This window comes from Pavona decussata, unplaced genomic scaffold, assembly GCF_977016875.1.
Source record: "Pavona decussata unplaced genomic scaffold, jaPavDecu1.1 SCAFFOLD_124, whole genome shotgun sequence".
Lineage (NCBI taxonomy): Eukaryota > Metazoa > Cnidaria > Anthozoa > Scleractinia > Agariciidae > Pavona > Pavona decussata.
In genome coordinates this window covers 1,260,095-1,283,071 of record NW_028145538.1, presented here as the reverse complement: position 1 = coordinate 1,283,071, position 22,977 = coordinate 1,260,095, and the positions used below count along the sequence as shown (strand labels likewise).

General features: G+C 37.9%; 1 protein-coding gene across 2 annotated transcripts; it reads left to right on the top strand.

The window, feature by feature from the left end:
• Positions 1-6,680: 6,680 nt before the first annotated feature.
• Positions 6,681-22,776, top strand: LOC146469382 (PCI domain-containing protein 2-like). Of its 2 annotated transcripts, XM_085123453.1 has the most exons (19): positions 6,684-6,727; positions 6,816-6,857; positions 7,224-7,271; positions 8,976-9,049; positions 9,422-9,489; positions 9,802-9,841; positions 10,418-10,472; positions 11,414-11,517; positions 12,237-12,312; positions 13,219-13,313; positions 13,919-13,965; positions 15,358-15,418; positions 15,870-15,909; positions 16,896-16,969; positions 19,315-19,360; positions 19,524-19,603; positions 19,732-19,798; positions 19,904-19,960; positions 21,309-22,774. In XM_085123453.1, exons 1-19 carry the CDS (start codon positions 6,692-6,694, stop codon positions 21,396-21,398), a joined length of 1,200 nt encoding a protein of 399 aa, XP_084979579.1. In that variant the 5' UTR covers positions 6,684-6,691; the 3' UTR covers positions 21,399-22,774. The 2 variants fall into 2 exon arrangements, with proteins under 2 accessions (XP_084979581.1, XP_084979579.1); XM_085123455.1 differs by lacking the exon at positions 6,816-6,857 and having other exon boundaries at positions 6,681-6,727; positions 21,309-22,776.
• Positions 22,777-22,977: the final 201 nt, after the last annotated feature.

Here is a 22,977-nt window from a genome sequence, read left to right as displayed (position 1 = left end):
CGCTTACAGTTTTAGTTCATTCCTTTTTTTGTTATTAGCAATTTTTAAGGCGCCGAAAACCTACTTATTTTGCTCGCTCGTTTATGATGTTAGAGCATTCATTGCATTTACGGGAGATCCTTCAATAGTCTCAAGATAAACTTGCAACACGACGTTTATGATACCCTTCCTTCGTGCGACTTCGCCCTCTCCTTTCACCATGGATTAATGCAGTTGTTTTTATTACGGACGAGTATTGCTTCACCTGTGAATTTCCATAGGGGCCGCTTCGTTTAGCACGATATGAAGTAGTGGGACATCTTTTTAACTGGAGTCCGCGAGGTTCTCGACTTGCAAAGTCTAAAACTAGGGCCGTGTCGAAGGAAGCAGATCTGGCCAAGCGGTTGCGTTGACACTGGTTGACTTTCAGATTGACGACTTTTCCCAGGGAACCGGTTGGATTTTTTTCCCTGAGAAATCTCACGTTTGGCTGGGTGTGTCGAGGCTTTCTGATTTTCAATAGCTCTAGGAAGGCGTTTCGATATGGGCGGTTTGTGTAGCAGTAGATTAGTGGATTTGCCACAGAGTTACAATGCAAGAGTAACTGTGACACTCCGGAGGCCAAACTTAAACGACGTTCTGGAAAAACGTCTTTCAGCCCAGCATGAAAGATACATGATGGAACAAATGACACAATTAACGCAGCAGTTGCCATGCCAGTCATTTTGGCCACATTTGAAGCGAGTTTGACCTTGATCAAAGCGTTAACTTGGTGAATTGTTCTTTTCCTGTGTTTTCGTATTTTAAAGTAGATCATGGAATAAAAGTAGCAGATCAGTATAAAGCAAAATGTTACCCAAACTGTTAGGACTATATACCATTTTTCTTCAGCATTCTGGTCCACGCCGATCGCTACCATTATATATAGAGGAACCACCATAAATATAGCTAAGAGCCAAGCCGCTATTGCGAGTTTTTTGATGCGTCCTTTTGTCACGATTACCTTGTAGTCCTTCCACATTCGTACCGCCACATACCTCTCCCAAGCGATCACAGTTAGGTGCTGGATGGAAGCTAGGGAAAGACAAGCCATCAGAGGCACATCGACTAAATCTAACATGCAAATATACTCAACAGGAACTTGGTGGCCGATCAGCATCTCAGCGGTAAATAACGGCAGTGACACAGCCCCCGTGAGAAGGTCCACAACGGCCAGGCTCGCTAACAGAAGGTTAGAGTCATTTCGCAACTTCTTTTCTTTCTTTACAGCTAGAATTACTAACACGTTGAAAAAAATGGCAAGGGAAGAAACGATTAAACCAGTTGGGACCAAGATCCAGGTGGTAATAGTGTCATTGAATTCCCGCGTCGAAATTTCTAAATCTGAGAACAGGCAGACAAAAGGCACCGGCCTTTTGGTGTTTACTTCTGTTCTGTTTAACGCCATGTTGCTATTGATCGGTAACGAGTACAAGTTTTTCTAAGGTAAGATCAGCGACCTTGATTTTGCTATTGGCAAGTGCTTCGCTGCTAGTTCAATGACTTGTATTTTTCAAAGAGGAAGACTCTTATTTTTACAACAACAACAACGAAAAGACTGTCAAAATATCCCCCCGATGGTTGGCTCGTTGCTATATTCTATAAGAGTACAGACAATAAAAATGGCGGCAGACGTAACGCGCGCGCTTTGTCAACGGAATATAATAAGCTAATTCCGCTCGTTTGTTTTCCATGTCATTGTAAAACAAAAAACAAATTGATAGCAGTTTTCTATGGTCTGCACTCTTTTATACAATGAACAGTATAAATCCTCATGAATGCTCTCCAAACTTCCCAAGTGCTTCATATCTCGATGAACGCACAGCTGACGCATGATCCAATTGTTTTATAACATTTCCAACGCGGTAGTTTAAATGTTGTATAAAGACATTTGTTTACTGACGTTATCAGCATGCACAATGGGATATGAAGCACGCACGCGTAATTCAAGTTGATTGCACTAATTTACTAGTTATCAGTGTTACAACAAAGTTTTGCAAACTGTTATGGCGAGTAGCGGAGAAACAAAGTCGAATTTTCGGCGCAGAAACGCAAAACTGTCGATGAAAATTGGACAAAGACCGTTGCAAGTGACCTCAAAAAGGTTGAAAAAGCTGGAACTTTGTTGTGATGTGAAAAGGAAGGAAATATTTGTCACAATATGTCGCCGAAAGAAATCCGGTAATGGCGAGTAATCGATCACAAATAGCAGTGAAGCGACTGACATGCTTTAATATTTTGGGGTCAGAAAAAAGAGTCCTTCTGGAATAAAGGTTAGTTTTGAAAATGTTGTTAGTAAAACTCTTTCGGATAACATTCTTATTTAGAAGATCACATTTGCGTGTGTATAGTAGTTTAAAAGTTTGCAAAAGTTTTTGACCCAGCTCAGTCAACGTGATGCTCGCTAATTAACCCGAACTGTGTTCAAATGTCTTGGTTATTCAACATAAAACAAAATAGATTTCATTTTTTGCCGTGGGCCTATACTCTGATAACGCACAACGGACGTCAAAACGTGGTGAGAAAACAGTTTGAATTTTGAAAATTGTTTGGAGCCTTTGGAGTGTCTGGCTTTTAAGGGCGAAAAAAAAAAAGAAAAAAAAAACTAAAAATCTCCGCTACTTCGGGACTTTTCGGGAGGTTTGAACCTGGACCTGAGACCCTTCGCCTGAAAGACCACGCACCACGCCACTACATCACGTGTGCACGACTCGAGCAAGAGAAATTAATTTTTGTATTTATTTGTTGTTTAGGGTGTCTAACTATCTGGCACACGTGGCGCAACGATTTTAACGGTCAAATGACTTCGGACCGCCAAAGAAGAATACGCGAATGAACAGGGAACACCCTCAGACGTTTTTCCATCGTATTTTCTCCTAACCTTGCACTGATTTTGTGCGAAAAAGCAGTGGTTGTTTACAGGGATTTACCAAACACTAAGAAAATTTTCCATCATTAATTGCCGATTGTCACTCTAGAAAAAAGTACGCGAAAATGTACGTGCACATGTCTGCGTCAGTAGGATGATGTATGGAAAGAGAAAAAAAATACTTTTATCTTGAAAGGGTAGCTATAAAACGCAAGCGTTTAAAGGATTAGTAACAACTGAGCAGAATTCTGGAAGAAATTCAAGCGTAAGGGATCATTAGTGGCAATCAGAGAATAGTTCCCGCTTCCAGGCTTTTCGGGGCGGGGTTAAGGGGGGGGTGAAACCAATTGCGACCAAGATCCAGGTGGTAATAATAGAGCGATTTAGCTTCGCGTTTACGGCTAACGCCAAACGAATCAAATCAAAGAGAAAATTTCAGCCTGGCGTTTGCCGTTTGCCTTAAACGCGATGCTAAATCTCTCGTCATTAAATTCCCGCGTCGAAATTTCTAAATCTGAGAACAGGCAACCAAGTTACACTGGCCTTTTAGTGTTTACTTCCGTTCTGTTTAACGCCATTTGCTATTCACAACGGCATGGGGTACAAGTTATTTTTTAAAGCGAGAGCAGCGACCTTGATTTGGTTATTGGCAAATTATTCGCTCAGTGCTAGTTGACATCTGTTTTACAAAGACAATGACACGTAACAATTTCCTGGGTTGTATTCACTTTCAGTTGTTGACCTCTTGAAAATAAAAACGCAAGTAATGGAAAGACTCGCACTTGTATTTGCATATTTAACTCTCCATAGCTGTAAGAGCATCGAGACTTAATTAGTGGGACGCTTCTCATTAGGTCAGGCTACAACAACTAATTTGTTTGAGGTGCTTGTCGTTGCTTTCTTGGATTTATTTGCCGTTTGGTGCTGCGAAACGATACAATGAGTGTTTTATTTGTGGTGAATATACCACATAATGGGACAAAAAAAAATGGGTAAAAGTTACACGGTTCACCTTTTTACCAAGTTTTTAGTTTATTATTTATTATTTATTATTTATTATTTAGCGTGATCAAGCATTTTTTTCTCCTGGTATGAATACGGGACGAGGAGGTGTTAGGTTTTGAACTTTCTCCCACAAAACTAATTTTTTAATCGAAATGTTTTTAACCCCCAGGCGACAATCATTTTAACGTTAAATCATATTGTATTTTGCTGGTTTTGACCTCAAGTTAACTTTTCTCTGGCATTTGCCTGGAAATGACTTTTCCTTTTTAGTTTTGGTCAGGGTCGGTTTTGGTAAAATTTAGTCGTGTTTCCTACCGAATATATATCCGCCGATGTCTCTTCTAAAAATTAATTTAACCGGAATAATAATTAACAACCAAACTGACATCAAAACATAGAGTGCATTATCTTACTTCCGTCCAGTTTTTCACCAAAAAGAAAAGCATAAACTACACAAGTTAATTGCACTATAGGAAAAGAATGAAAAAACGCCACTCATTTGTGTGGAACATCTACATCCTCGCGTACTGAGGCAGCTGGATAATCTGAAAGTGTTGAAAACATGGAGGAGCTAAAGTGCTTGATAAACTAGGAAACGTTTGCAGAAACAGTTTCCACGTTTCGTACAACGAGAAGCAGGTGTTTTGAAAGTCAATCTTGCTTCTCGGTAACAAGACAATTGTTTTTAAAATCAATGTTCTGTTTAATTCCCAGTTTAGAGACATCAGAAAAAGCAGTGGTTATTTACTAAATATTAAGGAAAGTTTCGATCATTGCCGATTGTAATTCTAATAAAGTGAACGTGCAGGCGTCTGATACATGGAAAGAGAATTAATGGCCGTTTTCCACCCACCCCTCCCCCCTTTACTTTTTGCCTGAAGGGTAGCAATGGAACCCAAGCATCGAAAGGAGTAGCAACAACTGAGCAGAATTCTGGAAGAAATTCAAGCGTAAGGGATCATTATTATGGATAGGTCCTGCTTCGAGGATTTTCAGGGAGGGAGTACGGGGGATCTCTTCCTTCCCCTACAATCTCCCCCTAGGAAAGCCTGGTACTCACGACAGGTGATAAAGGAAAAGCGAGATTAATGCGATGAAAACATCAATATATGAAAAAATATTATGTGGGACTGTTCTAAAGGTATTAACTGAAATTCAGTGGGATATTATAAGAAACAGAGTTCTTTCATATAACTGAGAATTGAACGCAAAAAGTTAATATTGTTATGTTTTCGTGAATAACTGATAGCAATAATGGGTCGATAATGTATTTCATAAACATCTGCGGTGATTTGTACGGCTTTGAGGGTCGGATGTCATTATTAGGAATTCTGTTTTTCTCTTCAAGGGAGGCGCCTACTTTTGTTACTGCGCATACGTTCTGCGCATCTCAAGATGAAACGAGAAACTTGGATTTCTTAAGAACAGTGCCTACCAATTCAATGGTGTGTTTGCGCAGTTTATGACTATGTAGGAAAATAAAAACTTAACAAGGGCTATTGAAATTGAGAAAGAAAATTGGGTAACCACGCATTTTTCAGAGGTAATAAAGTTCAATTTGGAATTTAAAAAAAAATTGCTGTGAATTTTATAGCCTTTTGGCATTCTTGCTGCTTGTTTGTCTCTGAAAAATGCATCGTTACCCGCAATTTTGCTTTTGGATTTCAATAGCACTTGCTAAGATCTACTTTTCTCGCACGGTAATAAACGATGCAAAAATAACTCTGGGGCCAGTTGTTCAAAGCCCGATTGAGCTAATCCCGGATTAACGTGAACTTTTATGCGAGTTTAATTAATAGTTAATAAAGATTCTCCCAAAAGATTTTTGTCTATCAGTTTTGCCTTAGACTTTTCTTAACCTTTAGCTTAAAATGAGCCCTTTTAAACCACTTTTAAAGAGCGAGATAAAACCCTCGATTAACTTTTAATCGTGGATTAGCGTTAATCGGCTTTCGAACAACCAGGCCCTGTGTATTAGAAGGCACCGCCTTAAGCTTACGTTTATTATTTTGTGATATGCAAAGTAAGCGCATGTTAACACAAGTGGTTATACAGAAATTATCTACAATCTTGGACAAAACTGTGAAGAAACTTTTTGTCGGTCTACAAATTCCGCCGCTACAGTGAAAACCCAGTCAAAAACTCAGTTCACCCCTTCCCCTTAACCCACAGTGAGTGAGAGAGAGGGGGAGAGTGAAGGTTTTGCTAGGTTTAGGCTTATAGATGAACAGCTTTTGATTCACCAAAAATCCTCGAATAAGCTTTCGGGACGCTTATTTCAAATGTACTTTTTTAATTTTATTTCACTGAAATTTTTTATTCAACTTCAGTTTTTAATACAAATGCATAGACTGATAAACGCAAATCGTTTGTCCCAGCACAGAAGTTGATTGCAACGTTTCGACCGTACCTTTTCGAGAACTCACACAAAACACTTCGTTCACGGGTCACCCTAAATTGGAAAGTTGCATTCGCGTGGATGTGAAAAGATCATAAAGTTGATAATCACGAATCGCGAAAAAATAAAGGCTTGACAAATCGCCTCAATCCGGCATGGGGAAAGCCTAAGCTCCTTTGGTCACTGTGCACATTTTACCTTCGATGATTTATATATTTAATGTTGTCTTTATGTTACTTTTGTGATGTATCATAATTTCCTTTTGTAGTATTAAAACTATTGAAATAGTGAATAAATAAAAAATAAAGCTGGGGTACCCGTTATTCGACGATTTTCCCGCCAAATTTTTGCTGTCAGCGGAGTTTGTAGAACTCATGCGCAACTGCGCTAAATTTTCCAAGATGGCGCACATGAGTTTGGAGCAGTATTTGGACCAGGTTTGAAGAATTATATTTCAGATCATTGTGAAGTAATGTTTTAAAGAAAGGCAGATGAAATTCTGACGTTCAATGTCTAATGCTTTAGGTGGAAAGAGGGCTTGTCTCAAAGAATGGCGACATTTTAGCGGTAAGGTATACTATCTCTTGAGAGTTTCTCACAGCGTGACAGTTCAATAGATTTTTATTTTCCAGATTTTCTTTTAAGACAGACTAGAATCGCCAATACTACCTAAGACAGTACACAAATTTTTAGAGGATTCTTATAACTTTGATTTATATTTTGCGTTGAGGGTATCTTGGGTGTAAGGGATAATAAATAAGCGACTAGTGAAATTAACAATATTTTTCCCCAGTATAGCTAGTGAAGACTTCGGTTTGTACATCCTTATCGACAGTTTAACGTTTCCGTATTTGTTATACAAATGCTGAGTAAATCTTCGGATCATTAATGTTTACAGATTTATCAGCAAGTAAACATCTCATTTTATTGCAGGAACTGTTTTCCTTTCGTCATCCCCACATCGCAAGTCCAAGGATCCAGGTTAGCTAATGGAAATGTAACACGAAGTGCAAATTATGTACTGCTGAGATATTATCTTTCTTTGGATTTGCCATCTCATCATAATATTTAGCAAAACTTATAGTCACAAATTTTAACCGATTTCACAGTTGTGTGTGCTTAGTGGCCACGCTTTTGAGGGGAAACGCGGCTAGTTTTGATACAAACCTTGTTGCGTCTCATATGTAAACACAGAAAGATCTCCGCACAACCCCACACACTAATATTATTGAGAATCATGAATTTATCAGTAAATGACACAGGCATACTCGGAAAAAAATCCAAGTGCTCCTATCAGGAGTCGAACCTAAGACCTTCCAATTACTAGTTCGGATGTCAACCACTGAGCTACAGGAGACTTGTGGGAGCTAAGGCCATTAAACTAGGTTCATGGGACAAACATCGTGCATACTGTTAGGATTGGATGTCAATGTATGGCATTATTCTATTGCGCATATTAGTATTATTATACATGCACCACTGTCATACAAACTCTCTTCCAAAAACAACAAGTGTGAATAGAGTTTGAGTCGCAACATTTATACATTGTTAATATGTGGGGCTGTGCGGGAATTATGTCTGTAAATGCAAACTAGTTAGCATGAGAACAATATGGGTGAGGTTTGTAAGTCCTTGAAACATAGGTGATCTCATCTTAGTGAAATCACCAAAGGGCTTAGCTATCATCATTCTAAGCAACTGGGCTAAGTTCGTCGCTCACAAAGCCGCCGTTACCTGTTGAAACTTTTTGCTGAAACATGTGTGCGCAACGGCACTGCGAAACAAGTTTCAGCAGGCGTTGCACTGTGTAACATGGTCGGTTCGTGAAACTTTTTCAAACTTCCCTTGCGAGACAAATTTCACGAAATGTAGAACCACTCTCTACTTCTGCAACGGCTTGCAACGGTCGCTGTGGTGAAAAACAAGAGTTCCACCTTGTAACACCACTTCATGAAAGTGGTCTCGTCCGCCGTTGCACACAAGTTTCAGCTAAAAGTTTCAACTTGTAACGGCGGCTTTAGTTCTTCTTAGTACTTCACTAAGAACTTGTGTCCAAATCTGTTATTCGTGTTCATCATTATACTAGAATCTAAAAGTGTCTATTATGGCTGACAACTGCAGAAATATAACAAGGCATTTTTAGTATCACTAAAGACAACAAGAAGGAGAGACTTTGGTTTGTGAGTGGCTGTTTTCCTTGTGGAGTGCAGCTCTCCAAAGGTCAATGACAATGCTGTGTACTCTACTTCCTAGAAGACAGTGTTTTGATTGCCCAGTTAGGGTGGACATTGCTGTAGATGACTTATGCGTCAACCTTGTCCCCAGAGTCTTTATGATGTTCAAAATGAACAGGAGCAAAGACACGGACAAGCTGCAAAATACTCTACGAATCCTGGAGTATTTTTTTATGTCACACACACTTGATTTTCGTCTTCGCTATACTTTTGTAGGAATCAAATATGGATGCTGGATGGATACCATATTTGATCCCCATAAAAGTGTAACAAAGACATGAAAAAACAGGTGTATGTTGCATGAAAAAGTACTCCACAATTCATGGAATATTTTGATGTGTGCCCCAGGATCTTTGCTGCCGTCCTTCATTTAGTTTGCCATGAAGACCCTTGAGAAAAGGTTACCAACGCATTACACCTTTGATTTGCTTTTACATACTGTCACTTACAGTTGCCAGATGCACAGGTTCAGTGTGAGAGGTGGTTTGAACAACCATATGACGAGATGACAGCTTCCCACCTGAGGTATTTTCAAACCTTTGGAGAGGCTATATGTTAACTGCCGTCAAATGTAAAAAATAATTATTAAATGTCTTCACTTTGATGGCTCAAAACTGAAAAGTTCTCTGTGAGCTTACCAAATCATTTTATCATGTGGTGAAAAGTTTCATTTTAGTCAGAAAGCTGATTTTATAGCATATAAAGATGTTTTCACAAGATTGTTATGGATATGAAGCTTAATGCAACATGCAGCAAAAAAAATGTAACATCAGCCCTGATTTTATATATTTTTACCCATTTTGGACCTGGCAGTCTTGATAGTGAAAGAGTTAAATATTATTGTTTTTTGCTTGAATGTTTACAAGTACCGGTGTATGTGTGTTTTTTTCTTCACAGAGCAGTGTGGGCTGTGGCAAATGGCGATTATGTGGAAGCACGTGCTGCCCAAGCAGTTGTTGTTCAATATCCTTTTAAAAAAATGATTAGCATTATAACAGCATCTAGGAGGAAGTGATGTTAAAACCTTGTGGAGGTTGAATTTGTTGGTTGTGAATACATGGTTTTCGCTTTAAGTTTCTCAGTCTTTGTCTTACATAAAAACCACCTTAAGATACTATTAAATTCCAATGCCATCAAGAATCTGAGGGCACAGGTTTGTCCCTTTTAGACTGTTAAAATGCTAACTGTAGCGAGTAAAGTAGATTAATAATCTTATTCATTGTATATAGACTTTACCGTTTCCTATTACAAGTTTTTGTTCTTAACAAATGGCATATGTTTTACCCGTGCTTTCCAGAGCCAGAAAGATGAAAACTGGTGTGTAACTAAATAGTTATAATGAATGTTTTTGCACTTGTCGTGTTTCTTGGAGGTGGCTTACAAAGTTTCAACCTACAAAAAGAAGACGTTACTTCAATGTAAAGTAAATTTTCTGCAGGTTTTTTTTACATAAAAACTGCAAATGTATTCTAGATTCATCACCATCATAAGCTTTATTAGAACAAAGTCATATTATGATCCTAGGAGCCATGTGAAAACGTACACTAAATACATGAAACAACACTAAAAATTTAAGTAGAAACTATTATAAGGGATTATTTGACTCTTTTACCTTGATTCCACTGAAAAAAGGGTGTCAAGCTCTCATTTAAGGGGGCTGGAAAGTAGACTGGCTTTTCAGGGCTTTTTCCTCAAAGTAATAATAATAATAATAATAATAATAATAATAATACTAATAATAATAATAATAATAATAATAATAATAATAATTAATCTCAAATATGAATAATAATCAACTTAGAAGCAAAATGAAGCATCAGCAGTGTTTCAGCTCTGTCTGTGTCCTGTCTTTACCATTCTGTTTTACTCAGTGTTAATTGTTTTATCTGTCAGGGCCTTGCCATTGATGAATGTTGTTACCTTAGATCTGAGACTGTTTGCTATGCAGGTAATTCGAAGTACATTTTTTGGCTGTGACGCATTAATTTTACAATAGTTAAGAGTGCAAAAACCTAAGTTTTATTAAACATTTAAGCTCTAACAGTGATCAGCATAAAATTTCTCCTTGTAATATCAATGCTTACTCAATCCCTGAGGTAATGAGAATTAAGGATAAGAACACCAAAGGTGAATTTTCTTATAACATCTCCCCAGTACTTTTATAAGAAAAGTAAAGACCTGTACAAGAAAGGGAAATTTGTTCTTTGATCTTAGGGGTTAGAGGGTTAAGTAAAACAATCTAACTCTTGATGAGATTGACTTGAGTTTTAATTCCAGCACATAAATTTTAAACTTTCATAATTATACATTACACAACAACATCTGTGTGCATAAGGGGAATGTGTATCAAACAAGACCTTCTTTGGCTGATGATCTCCTAATATGAAAGCAATTGAACTTTTTGTAAAAACGTTACTTGTCAACCGGGTCAGAAGGTCGCATTCAAATACTGCGGTTATTGAATTTCAATCCACATTTAATTTATTGGTTTCTGTAATTTTTGCAGTCGATCAGTTGTTGCTTTAATTGAAGGGGTGCGTGAAATAAGGCCCTAAGAGACTTTTGGTGTAAGGTCAAATTCTCCTTTTGTTTCAAAAGCGAATGCAAGGCAATTTGAAAGGATAATCCAGCAATTTATCAGAAGTCACTTGGGGCTGTTTCCAGGCACCCCTTCAATTACATGTGTGCATGTTCTCCAAGTTTTAGCACATTCTTTACATGCCATTTTCTGTTAGCCAGCCCTACTATGGTACCAACCATGTCAGAGAAATGTCAACCTGTATTATGCCCACCCAACAAAAGAGATTATTTCTACAAATACTACCATAATAAAGAGTAAATGGAAAGCAGTAAAGACATATTCTGATGCTACGGCTTTCACACTGATAGGCAGATAAACAGCTTGTTGAAAGTGGCCAGGGTAAGCCAGGTGAGATGCTGGAGAAGGCAGCTGAAGTCATGATGGGCTGCTTCAGAGTTTGTGCCAGCGACAGGTTAGTTGATGTGTACAGCATTAAATGAGAATAAAATTTACAGCATTCAAACTGTTCCTAGACTGCGAGCAGTTGTACGTTTTTCCTTTAATCACACGCTCAAAGTGATGCTAAAATTATGGAAATTAGAAAAGTGAACAAGGAGGTCCACCATCACATGCTACCGAACTGCTCACAGTCTAAACTGTTGCCCTCGTGTAATGACACACTCTCAGATGTTCTCAATAATTTAGTATTCTCTTTACATCCCCTATATTGAGTTGAAATTCCTGTCAATCAACCCCTGCTAGCAGAGCCATTCTTTGCTTGCTTGTAAAGAAAAAGATGAAAGGAGGCTCTGCTCGCAGGGTGTGTCAAATAGAAAGAAAATAGCAACTCTTGACTACTAATCCCCTAACAGTGGTCATATGATTGTAGATTTAAATGCCCTGTGCTGTACCAAATCATGAATTCTGCCCACCCACCCCACCCCCTCCCCGCCCACCACCATCAATTGCCAAAACAAAAAATGCATGGCGAGCAATCCCATGACCTTTATATCTAGTTTCCCACATTTGTCTCACTGGATGACACCAGGACTTTCGTAAAAATGAAGTTGGAAATTTTGCAGCGTTGTTGCAAATACTTTACCCAACAAGAATTAAACATATTAAGAGGAATAATCCTGGGAATTTAATTGATGCAATGCATTATGACTTCTAAACTTGTTCTGCTTTCAGTCGTTCGTCCCTGGATGTGTCTAAGAAGTGGGGCATGCTTGCACTTGTCAACCATTTGTTCAAGATTTACTTCAAGGTACTATTTGAGTTAAACTATGATAATCTGTAGGTAAAGTTTGGAAATCTACAGTCGCAGTCTGCCCTACTAAAACTTAGTAAAATAACATGTAGAATTTGGAATCCACAGTATGTCACATCTACTAGGTTGTTTCTTTCAATCTGTTTTTTTGTGCTAGCTCAAACAAAAGTCTTCATACAAAATTGTCACTCCCTTGTAAATTCTTCCATTCAGAAAATTTGGACCTGTGCTACATGCAGTTGCAGAAAGGTTGAGACACTCTCAGTATTTTTCCTATTTCCTACAAAAAAACGTACTCTAAAAGGCCAATGAACCATGTGATACAGTTCAAGCCTCCCTCCCCCTTTCAGTGTTGATGATTGATCAATAAGTTGAATGTCATTACGAATTTTGTTCAACATTGGTGGTGGGAGGGGGAACAAGTAATGCAATGGTGAGTGTCTATCTAAAAAGTACCCAATAACAGGGTGTCTCACAATAACAGTGTCTCAACTCTTTTTGCAATCTAGGTTTGCTAAATAAAACATGTAGCCTGAAACTGGATTTGGACACCGATGATAGTGGTTCACTTCCATCGGGAATATTCAGATTGTCCCCCAAATTATGCAACAGAAAATCACATTTTTTATTACAAAATCCACATTAACTTTAAATTCACTACAAGGAATGCAAAAATTATAATGATTTTAAAAGGAAAAAAGTCATTCCTTATTTATTTCATTGATTGCCAATAGATGTAAAAAGTGAAGAAATCTTTTCTTTGAAACACTCACAGGGTTCTGCAACTTTCTAGTAGATAACAATCATGCCAAAAATTACTTTTAATTACAGAAATTTGTGTTCGATTTATTATAATAACATGCATTATAATAATTATAATTAATAATTATTTTTTCAATACAGATTAACAAACTTCACTTGTGCAAGCCTCTCATCAGAGCAATAGATAGTGCACCAATCAAAGACCGGTTTAAACTGGCTCATCTGGTCACATACAGGTACATGTACGGCAGTGCATATAATTTGTATCTGTAGAATGTAGATTGACCCCCACTTTGCAATCATTGTACATAGTCCTAAAGTTTGCCAACAGTTTGCAGACTGGAAAGTAAATAAATATGGCACACCAGTTCTGTTTGGATTTTTTTTATGAGCTAAGTGGCCCTTTAGGTAAGCACTTATTAATTTCAAGTTTTCACTCCACTAAATGGCTTTACATGTAGTTTGTACTGCTACATCCTTTCCCTGTGTCTTCTTCCTGGCATTACTCTGGCGTTGCTCATCAACCTGGATGGAGGGAGAGGGTTTTTTTAAAGAGCAGAACAGACCTGCAGGCTGAAAGTTTGATGTAAAAATTAGTTTGCTTTTGTTTGATGGTTGGTTGGATTAGCAAGGTGTTAAATTAAGACTGCATAATCTCTGTCAGTAGTAGTTTGTGCTTGGCCCAAAAGAAGAAAGTGGTTATAATAGTGAGGTATTTGGACTGCAATGGTAGTGGTAAAGCAGCATAATTTGCACTGTATGTGTAAGCAAAATAAATCATTTGATTTCAATGTAAGTTGTGTAAATTTTAATTTTTTGAAACGTTTTCTCCTTGTGCTAGGTATTTTGTTGGAAGGAAAGCTATGTTTGAGAGTGATTTCAAAGCAGGTACATTTATGTATGATTGTGCTAATGTACATAATTAATTTTTTGAGTAGGCTTTCAACCAAACCGTTCTGTTCCGGAAGCATGTGTGCCTTATGTTTAAAGCTCAGACATATTTGATCCCATGAATGTCAAGTGCAGTCATCCATTACCGGCACCCAGATGCCCTTTGGCTAGAATCCTGGTGTAACATGTTGTGTTGTAAACGATTCTTTATTCAGTTTGAGTAAATTAAAATGCTGTCGAAAGCCAATGATATTAAAAGTAATTTTCATTTCGGTGAGTATAAAATGCAGACTGAGACCAAAACCGCCTCTTCGTCAAATACAGGATACATTTTGAATTTTTCAACTTAACTTACGCTAGTGTTATACAATCGTCTTTCTAGTATTCTTTTCGAAAAGCGTCAACCTTGAAATAAACAACCCCAAAGCATGACGTAAGCAATGATGCGGACACATGACTTTACTTCGCACGTGGTTGACCTTTTCGCTGCTTTGCGTCAACATGACATCGGCGACATCGGTAAGTGGCAGTCAGGGTGGCAGTAAAATAATGCTTTTTGAATAAAATATGTGTTCATATATTGCTAGAATACTGAAGGTATACAATTTGTCATTGACAAACTTCGTTAATATTCAAAGGAACTAGTTAAAATTTGTTGATGTCAAATTGCTTCCCCCCTCGGAAATCAAGTCTGTTTCCCTTATTATAATAATTATGAAAACCGTCAGTGGCGTAATTGTTTACGAACTAATGCAAAGCGATTAAGCTCGAGTCTTCTTAGTGAAGAAAGGGCCTCAGGAAATGAAAGCTACCAAATCGAGATAAAGAAAACAAACTGTTGAGAAATGGGTCAAAAATAATTAAGGTTAATTTCGTTGGAGATGATCTCGGAAATGTGATTGTGTGACACTAGGGTAAGTTGAAAATGTATCCTGTATTTGACGGAGACGGTTTTGATATCAGTCTGCATTTTATACCCAGTCTGCAGTCTGCAGTCTGAATTTTATACTGACCAATTTTCATTTGACTTTATTACGTAATATGGAGGCCATCTAGAAAATAGGATGGTTAATTTGGCCTCCATCCTCAATCGCTTCTTCAAAATTATTCAAAGCACTTTACTAGATTTTACTTCACAAGAATTTAACCAATAATTTTTCTAATAAGCCATGATGAAATAAAAGGTGGTTGTTGTTGTTGTTGTTGAAACCATTACAAGCAAACAGAACCAAAACTTTCAACATAAAAGTTAATAAACTGGAAATTAGAATTTCAATTTGCTAATTTCAAGCATGCACTGTATTTGGTTGCTTGCAATGTCTGAACTAAGAACTTTAAGCAGCCAACAGGATTTCCCAATTTTAAAAGTTCTATTTACATTCCTTTCAGCTGATGAGTATCTTTCATTTGCATTTCAACGCTGTAATATATCCTCCAGCAAAAATAAAAGGTAAATTGTTATAAAAATAATATTGATGACCAGTATTTTCATAAGCAGGTTATTGCCAGCAGTGTTGAACTCAACCAGCCAACTACTTGTTAAAGCCCAGCGAAACTTAACTGAATTTAAGTTGTTTGCTATTAAAAGGACAGACAGTGGAATTTCACTGTACAGACTTAATATATCCATGTTATCATCATGGTCACTTTTTTGTAGCATGATAAAAAGCTAATGTAAAACTTTCCATAAAAAAAATTGAAATTAACAATCATTTGTTCACTGTCAGTAACTGATCGTGAAGCCAATTAGCATTCAAACATTAGAAATAAGTATTTCAAACTGAAAATAACATGGTTAAAAATACCATCTGGCAGGATGGCCAACGTGTTGGAACTCAGGACTACTGTGAAACAGTTCTCAGGGTATTTGGTATTTACGGATCTTTTGTCTCTTTTTGCAGGGCAATTTTAGTGTATCTTATACCAGTGAAAATGCTGCTGGTAAGTGGAATGTAGTGACACACAGTTTTAATTATTGAGAACATTGATGACATCACATTTCTCTCACATTTACCACCCATCAACATTCAAATCCTAGCAGTATGCAAGATGTTTGTCGGCCTAGCTCCTGAAGCTCTCCTGAGGCTCAGTGGCCAGTAGAGCATCCGAACTTGTGATTGGAAGGTCATTAGTTCAATTCCTGTTGGGAGAACTTGGATTTTCTTTTTGCAAGTACGCTCGTGTCAGTAACTGAAATTCATTTATCAAAGAATGCCGGTGTAGCCTAATGGCTAGCAGTGCACGTGAGCCAGGACCTCTTGTGTTTTTTTGTGGTACAGGTCAAGGGTTTATTATTTTCAAGTTTTGTCATTTGGAAACCTCTTTCCCCCTCCCTCCCTCCCTTTCCTTCTCCACACTCTCATCTTTATGACACAAATCTGCTTCATTTTGCATGTGGACTCATGGCTGGATTACCAGGAGTCAGATACCAATAGCGTGTGACAACCACAAGATTAAAAAATTAAAGATGACCTAAAATTCAACGTTCGCCAGTTATGTTTACAGTCCTTCAATAATAAAATATTGTATGACTGACACATTGGTCAGTAGCTGTAAAAGAGTGCAGGACAGCAAAAGCTGAAGAAACCAAGTAGAGGCCTTACGCACTACTTGGCATGAAGAAGATGAGTGGTACACATATTAACATATGTACTGTATTGTATTAATGTCGCGAAGAGAAAAATTGAGTGATTGCCTTAGAAGTTTTCTTCCCTAGTTTATTTGCTTTTTTTTTTTTTTTAATCATCTTTATTTTATTTGCTTTAACGTTTCCAGCAACCAACATTTCCAAATTCTGATTCAATCTAGAGTGTGTCCCCGGTTAGCGCTCTGTGCTAAAATTATTGACACCTAAATAAAGTCATTTCTTTTAGTTTGGTCACATGTATGTGAAAGGAAACTCACTTTCCTTTTTTCTATTTTTATAGGGCTATATACCAAAAGAAGACCTTCTGTATAAGTACAACTTAACTCAGTTTGTGGATGTGGTCAGAGCTGTAAGGTATAAATTAAGACAACATAAGCGAGTGCTATTTTGTTATAATTTTTCGTAAAATGTTTAAAGTTTTGTTGTGAAAATTAATAATTTTGTTTTGATCGCTTGCCTTTTTTGTTCCTTGCATCGTATAAGGTCATTTTTGTAATCTTAAATCATTTCACAAACACTATAACAATGAAAAAGCCTTACGAGCCTCCTTAAGGGCACTGCTTCCTCTTGCTACAGTGTATCTCAGAGTGGTCTAAGATGCACAGTTGGTTGAGCATCAGACCGACTGTGCAGGAGTTCGTGGGTTCAAACCCCAGCCGCACCAACACTCAGGGTCTTTAATAACTGAGGAGAAAGTGCTGCCTTTGTAATGACATCTGCAAATGGTTAGACTTTCTAGTCTTCTTGGATAAGGATGATAAAATTTAGACCCCATCTCACAACACTTCAATATTCATAGCATAATGTGGGAGGTTAAAAAACCCACACACTAATCGCAAAGAGTAGGGCATGGAGTTCCCGGTGTGCTGTTCTGGTCTTTGTGTGATATTTCATTATTCATGGGTTGGATGAGGTCACTAATGGACCGACAGCGCTTGCCAGTGGTGCCTATATATGCTGATGTCCAATCTCACCCTTGCACTGAAGTAATGTAAACTGCATTTAAATATGTATATAGGAAATGCGGTATATAAATACCTTTGCCATTACAATTACATTTAATTTCTTAAGGAAGGTGCCTGCTAGTTCAAAGGTATTTTTGTGTGGTTTTTGACCGTGTGGGAAATGAAGATCTTAGCAAGAGAATTTAAAATGCAAGAAAAAATTGGGGGTTAAAGGAAGTAACAATACATTTTATTTAGAGATAATTAACCTTCAATTTGGATTTTAAAAATGCCATACATTGTTTGTATTTGAATGCTTTTTAGAATAATTATTGCTTTATTATCTCTGAAAAACTACGCGGCTAATCCCAATTTTCTTTTTCGATTGCATCAGCCTTTGCTGCTTTTCTGACCTAATCATAAACCATGCAAAAAAATACCTCTGTGTTTGGAGGACGCCGGCCATTCAATCAAAAATGAAATGAAATGAAATGTTTTATTCACCTTTCAAGCTTACGCTATTATATTAAATGGCAACTAAAGCAATTTAGTGACTAAAAAGTGGCCAGAAACACCAGAATTACAAAATTAATTACAAAAAAAGTTGTAAAGTTAACTATCAACAGCTCAACAAAAATTAACAATCAATGAATGTCAATGTGGAAACACTTCCTTAGCCTAGCTCCAAACCAGACAATAGATACACACTGTTGTTCAGCCTCGAGCTTTTGGTGAAAATGTTGCTGGAATCTGAAGATCCAGTGTTATACATGTGAATATCCTTTGGTTTGGTGAAGAGATCCCTGATAATTTTTGGCACAGACATATGACAGATGTAATGCATTGAAGTGGAGACAGATATGACATAAAGCACTTTTTTGTAAAGGTAGAATATTGGAGGAAATAAACAAAGAAATGGCATGCGCTTTGGGTTTGGAGAAATGTAAAAGTGATTAAAAGTTTTTTCCAGTGGTGTTTCTTTCTTATTCTGTACAAGGTGGTTCAATTTTTTGAGTCTGTGGATGAGATCCTAAAGTGTGACCATTCAAATGAAAGCTATTGAGCAGTACTTTCCTGTGGTGCTGTTTATTATGCTGTACAAGGTGGTTCTAACTTTTGAGTCTGTGGGTGAAATCCTAAAGTGTGACCATTCAAGTGAAAGCTACTGAGCAGTACTTTCCTGTGGTGCTGTTTATTATGCTGTACAAAGTGGTTCTAACTTTTGAGTCTGTGGATGAGATCCTAAATTTGTCAATTAATTTTGGGAGATCCATTTTCAAAGATATTTCTAGGTTTTTCCCGCTTGGTAGTGAATAGTGGCGAGGTTGAGGTGAACTGGGATTCAATAACGTGACTTAATATACCATCAAATTTATGCCATTGCATAAATGCCTCACATTGACATTCAAATCCTAGCGGTGTGCAGGATGTTTGTCCCATGAACCTAGTTTAATGGCCTTAGCTCCAACGAGTCTCTGTAGCTTGGTGGTAGAGCATGCAAACTAGTAATCAGAAGGTCTTAGGTTCAACTCCTGATTTTGAGTTTGCCTGTGTCCCTCACTGAATAATACACTATTCTCGTCACTTGTATTTGCACACATCATTCATAAGTATTACCAATTGTCACCATGATGTCTAGGGACGGCTCTCTCTCTCTCTCTTCCTTTTTTTTTTTTTTTTTTAGGTTGGTGGGTGTAGCTATGCATAGGCTTAGAGTGAAAAATAAAGGTTATGTGTTTCACATTTATTTTTCAGAATCGGGAATCTTGCACTTTTAAATGAGGCTTTGGAGAGACAGCAGGTAATCCTGTTCATTGCAGTATAATTTTACGTGGTCTAACTGATAGAACAGGTTAGGGGAAGGGGGGGGGGGGGGCAGGCTGTATGTCATTTCTTGTTATACCGTTCCTTTTCATGTACATTACCCACTATCTGACGTACTGTATTCTCTGTGTTAATTGTAGGCCTTTTTTATCCAATGTGGTGTTTATCTTATCCTTGAGAAGTTAAAGATAATAACATACAGGAACTTGTTCAAAAAAGTGTAAGTCTTGGAAAAAATAATGTGTTTTAAATTAGTTTGAAAATAACATGACTAAAGTGAAATCTGATGGTAGCTGAGTATATTTGCAACTCCTTGATCCAATCATGCCATTTTTCTGTTGTTTTTAGGACTCTCCTTTTAAAAACCCACCAGTTACCTTTAGATGCCTTTGTTGTTGCTCTTAAAGCTATGAAGGTGAGTTAATTGATGCTGTTTATGCTTTGTGCTGTATAAACATTTTTTTCTGCACAGACTACTTTCAAACATTCCTGGGTTAAAATCATTTCACTGTATTTACAGGTTGAAGACATAGATGTTATTGAGGTTGAATGCATAGTTGCCAATCTTATTTTTGTGGTAAGTTATTTGCCCGGCTTTTCAGTGCTCCCATAAGTGCCTACCTCGAATAAGCGCACACCCTGAAAGCCCAAAAAGTTTAAAACCGCCCACCATCGAATAAGCGCCCACACCACCCCCTCCCAACAACAAAAAAATTATGTACTAGCCTAGCGCAAAGTAAGAGGAGCGTCAGTTGTGTTCGAACTTGGGTTTTAGATACGGTAGTCAATGAACTTTTACATTGTTTATGACTTTTTATGATAGCATTTGCATTTTATTTTATCTTGTTGAAGCGAAATAAACTTCTTATGCCTTGTTTTGCTGTTCTCTAAAAATGTCCTTGCTTGCTGCAAATGTTAAGGAAATTTTAAGCGCCCACCCTCATGGGCCCAAAATTAAATAAACGCCCAGGGCAGTAAATCGAATAAATACGTGCTTAGTGTGTAGCTGGCTCAAGATGCTTGAACTCCCTTTCACCTTCCTCCCCCTCTGCATAGTTGACCCCGCCAAGAATACATGGGACCCTTGAAGTCGTAGACTCCCTCGCAGACGCTCTTTTGGTTCGTCACGCAATCTTTCCTCCCCAACGTTGGGGAGGAAAGATTGCGTGACGAACCAAAAGAGCGTCTGCGAGAGAGGCTTTTGAAGTGGGTCCTCAGAACTCGTCTCCGTGAGACCCTGACACTGCTTTTCATTTTTGATCAACCTTCGCAAACTGTATTTTTCTGTACTCATTTTGAGTTATAGCATAGGCATCTACGACTTGTAGTGTTGGATTCCCCTTTGCAGACAAAAAATTTAGCTTTATGTTTACAAAAAACCCATTTGTTGCAAAAGTGCGCTTGGAGTTTGGATATTTGTCCGTAGATATCTCACCTTTTCTTCCAAGGAGCCAACGCTTTGTCAAGGGATAAGCTTAAGAAACACTACGTGTTTTGAGCTCAAAATCAACTTCGGAAAACTTAAGGACGGTGCCTACTTTTGACACTGCGTATACGTTCTGCGCATCTCGAGATACTCGGGTTTGCTATGGGTGGTGCCTGCTAATACAGGAATATTTTTGCGTGGTTTGAAACTATGCAGAGAAAGCAGAACTTAGCAAGTGCTCTTGGGGTAACCATGCATTTTTCAGAGATAATAAAGCTTCAATTTGGAAAAAAACGCCATACATTGCTTTGTATTTTACTGCTTTTTAAAATAATTGTTGCTTCATTATCTTTAAAAAAAAAATGCCGGGCTACACCCAATTTTCTTTTTGGATTTCAATAGCCCTTGATAAGATCTGCTTTCCCCTTATAGTCATAAACTACACAAAAATACTTCCTAATTAGTAGGCACCGTCCTTAATCTAATATTTTTATTTCAGGGTTACATCAAAGGCTATATATCACACCAGCATCAGAAGCTAGTCGTGAGCAAACAGAATCCATTTCCTGCCTTGACAAGCTTCCTTTAGCAGGCGAGGTGAAAGAACACTGTACAAAGTTTTTGTGAATGAAATTTTGGCGGCTAAGCCTATCACACGCTTAGACTGTGAAGAAAGACGGAAAGGTTGAGCTCAAAGAGAAAGTATTCACAGCTAGTTCTCTCCACAATGTAGACAACGAATCCCCTGACGTGTATTGAACTCTCCATACAGCTGAGCCGAGTTGAAATGTTGGCGAAAGTTACTACGGGACTTGTGGACTCTTTTCATTCAGAACATAAAAGAAGGTGATTTTTAGACTGTCGGGAAACAGGCAAAGTTCAAATTCAAGGCTTGTTTGAAACACTCACAGACATTGTATATTCCGTTGTTTTTCACAGAAACTCAGTTTTGAATACTACTGTCTTAAGTTAGAGAGGCAAACTGCCTTTACATGAATGTCTTAGTATAGCTTATCAAATAAGCTTCTCAAGCCTTCTACCCTCAGAAAATAAAAAGCTTAAAAACTGAAAAAATACCTTTTCACTTGGTTTCCTCTGCGATATTGTATGTCGTTGGTAACTGTATATCTGGTCGGGTTATGTTAATCTGGTGTTATTTACTGTAAAATCGATTGAATCGATTTCATACACTAAAATTGTTTCGAAGAAAGAGGAAGGCTTTGTTATTCCTCTTGTAAAAACTAATAGTCATGTTCTAGACTTTATTCAGTTTGTTCTGTCTATCCAGGCCACATCTAAAACTGGTATGCATTTTAGAGGCTACATGTGAAAACGGGGTATTAAGAATTACGTGGTTTGGTCTGGAATAGGGTCAAGGTTTGGAGGACCGGGTGGCACATCCCATCCAAAAACTTCTGAGGAATACCCCCGTGACAGGGAGGAGAGGAGGGGGAAGGTTCCTACTGCTTAAAGTGTACATGACAGAATCTTTTTATTCCTCTATCAAATCTTCCTGTTGTTCTCGCATGAAAATCGTAGACAAATTCTTATCAATATTTCTTTCCCATGTTTGAGGAGAATAAGTGTCAAATTCACTTCCAGTTGGGTAAAATACCGCCCAAGACAAGAGACTGGCGATAGTAGGGCTTTCACGTCAATGCAGGAACGCTAGTCTCGCGATTTCTCTATTCCCCTAGATGTTTTCGTGTGCAGTGGAAGAAAACTGTGTGGGCGAAAATATGAATGGGATTATTGAATACTCAGGATGAAACAACTGAGGAATAGAGAAACCGTGAGACTTAGCGTTGCTGTACTGACGTCACAGCCCTACGTTCCTCAGTCTCCTGTCTTCACGGTATTGTACCCAACCGGAAGTGAAATTTGACGCTTTTTACGGCTCAAACGCGGAGAAAAAAACTGATATGGAAATTTTTATTATTATTGTCATACGAGAACAACATTAACTTTTGATCACACTTTAAGACAGGGCATTGCTTTTTTTGCCATTTTGGCCTGAAAGAGTTGAAAGATTTCAGGGGTCCGCACTTTCCCACCGTTATTCTGAGGATATCCTTACACTAACGAGAAAACGGCAAACCCTGTCCAAGCGGATATAGCAAAACTTAAAAGAGAAACACTGAAAAAGAGTGGTTGATTTTTGTCGGGGA

Excerpts from the sequence above, each read along its gene's own strand:
- LOC146469382 (XM_085123453.1), top strand. The coding sequence starts at position 6,692 with ATGGCGCACATGAGTTTGGAGCAGTATTTGGACCAG. Across the intron at positions 9,490-9,801 it reads CCAAGCAGTTGTTGTTCAAT|GTTTTACCCGTGCTTTCCAG; the intron begins ATCCTTTTAAAA and ends CAAATGGCATAT. Across the intron at positions 11,518-12,236 it reads AGAGTTTGTGCCAGCGACAG|TCGTTCGTCCCTGGATGTGT; the intron begins GTTAGTTGATGT and ends TTCTGCTTTCAG.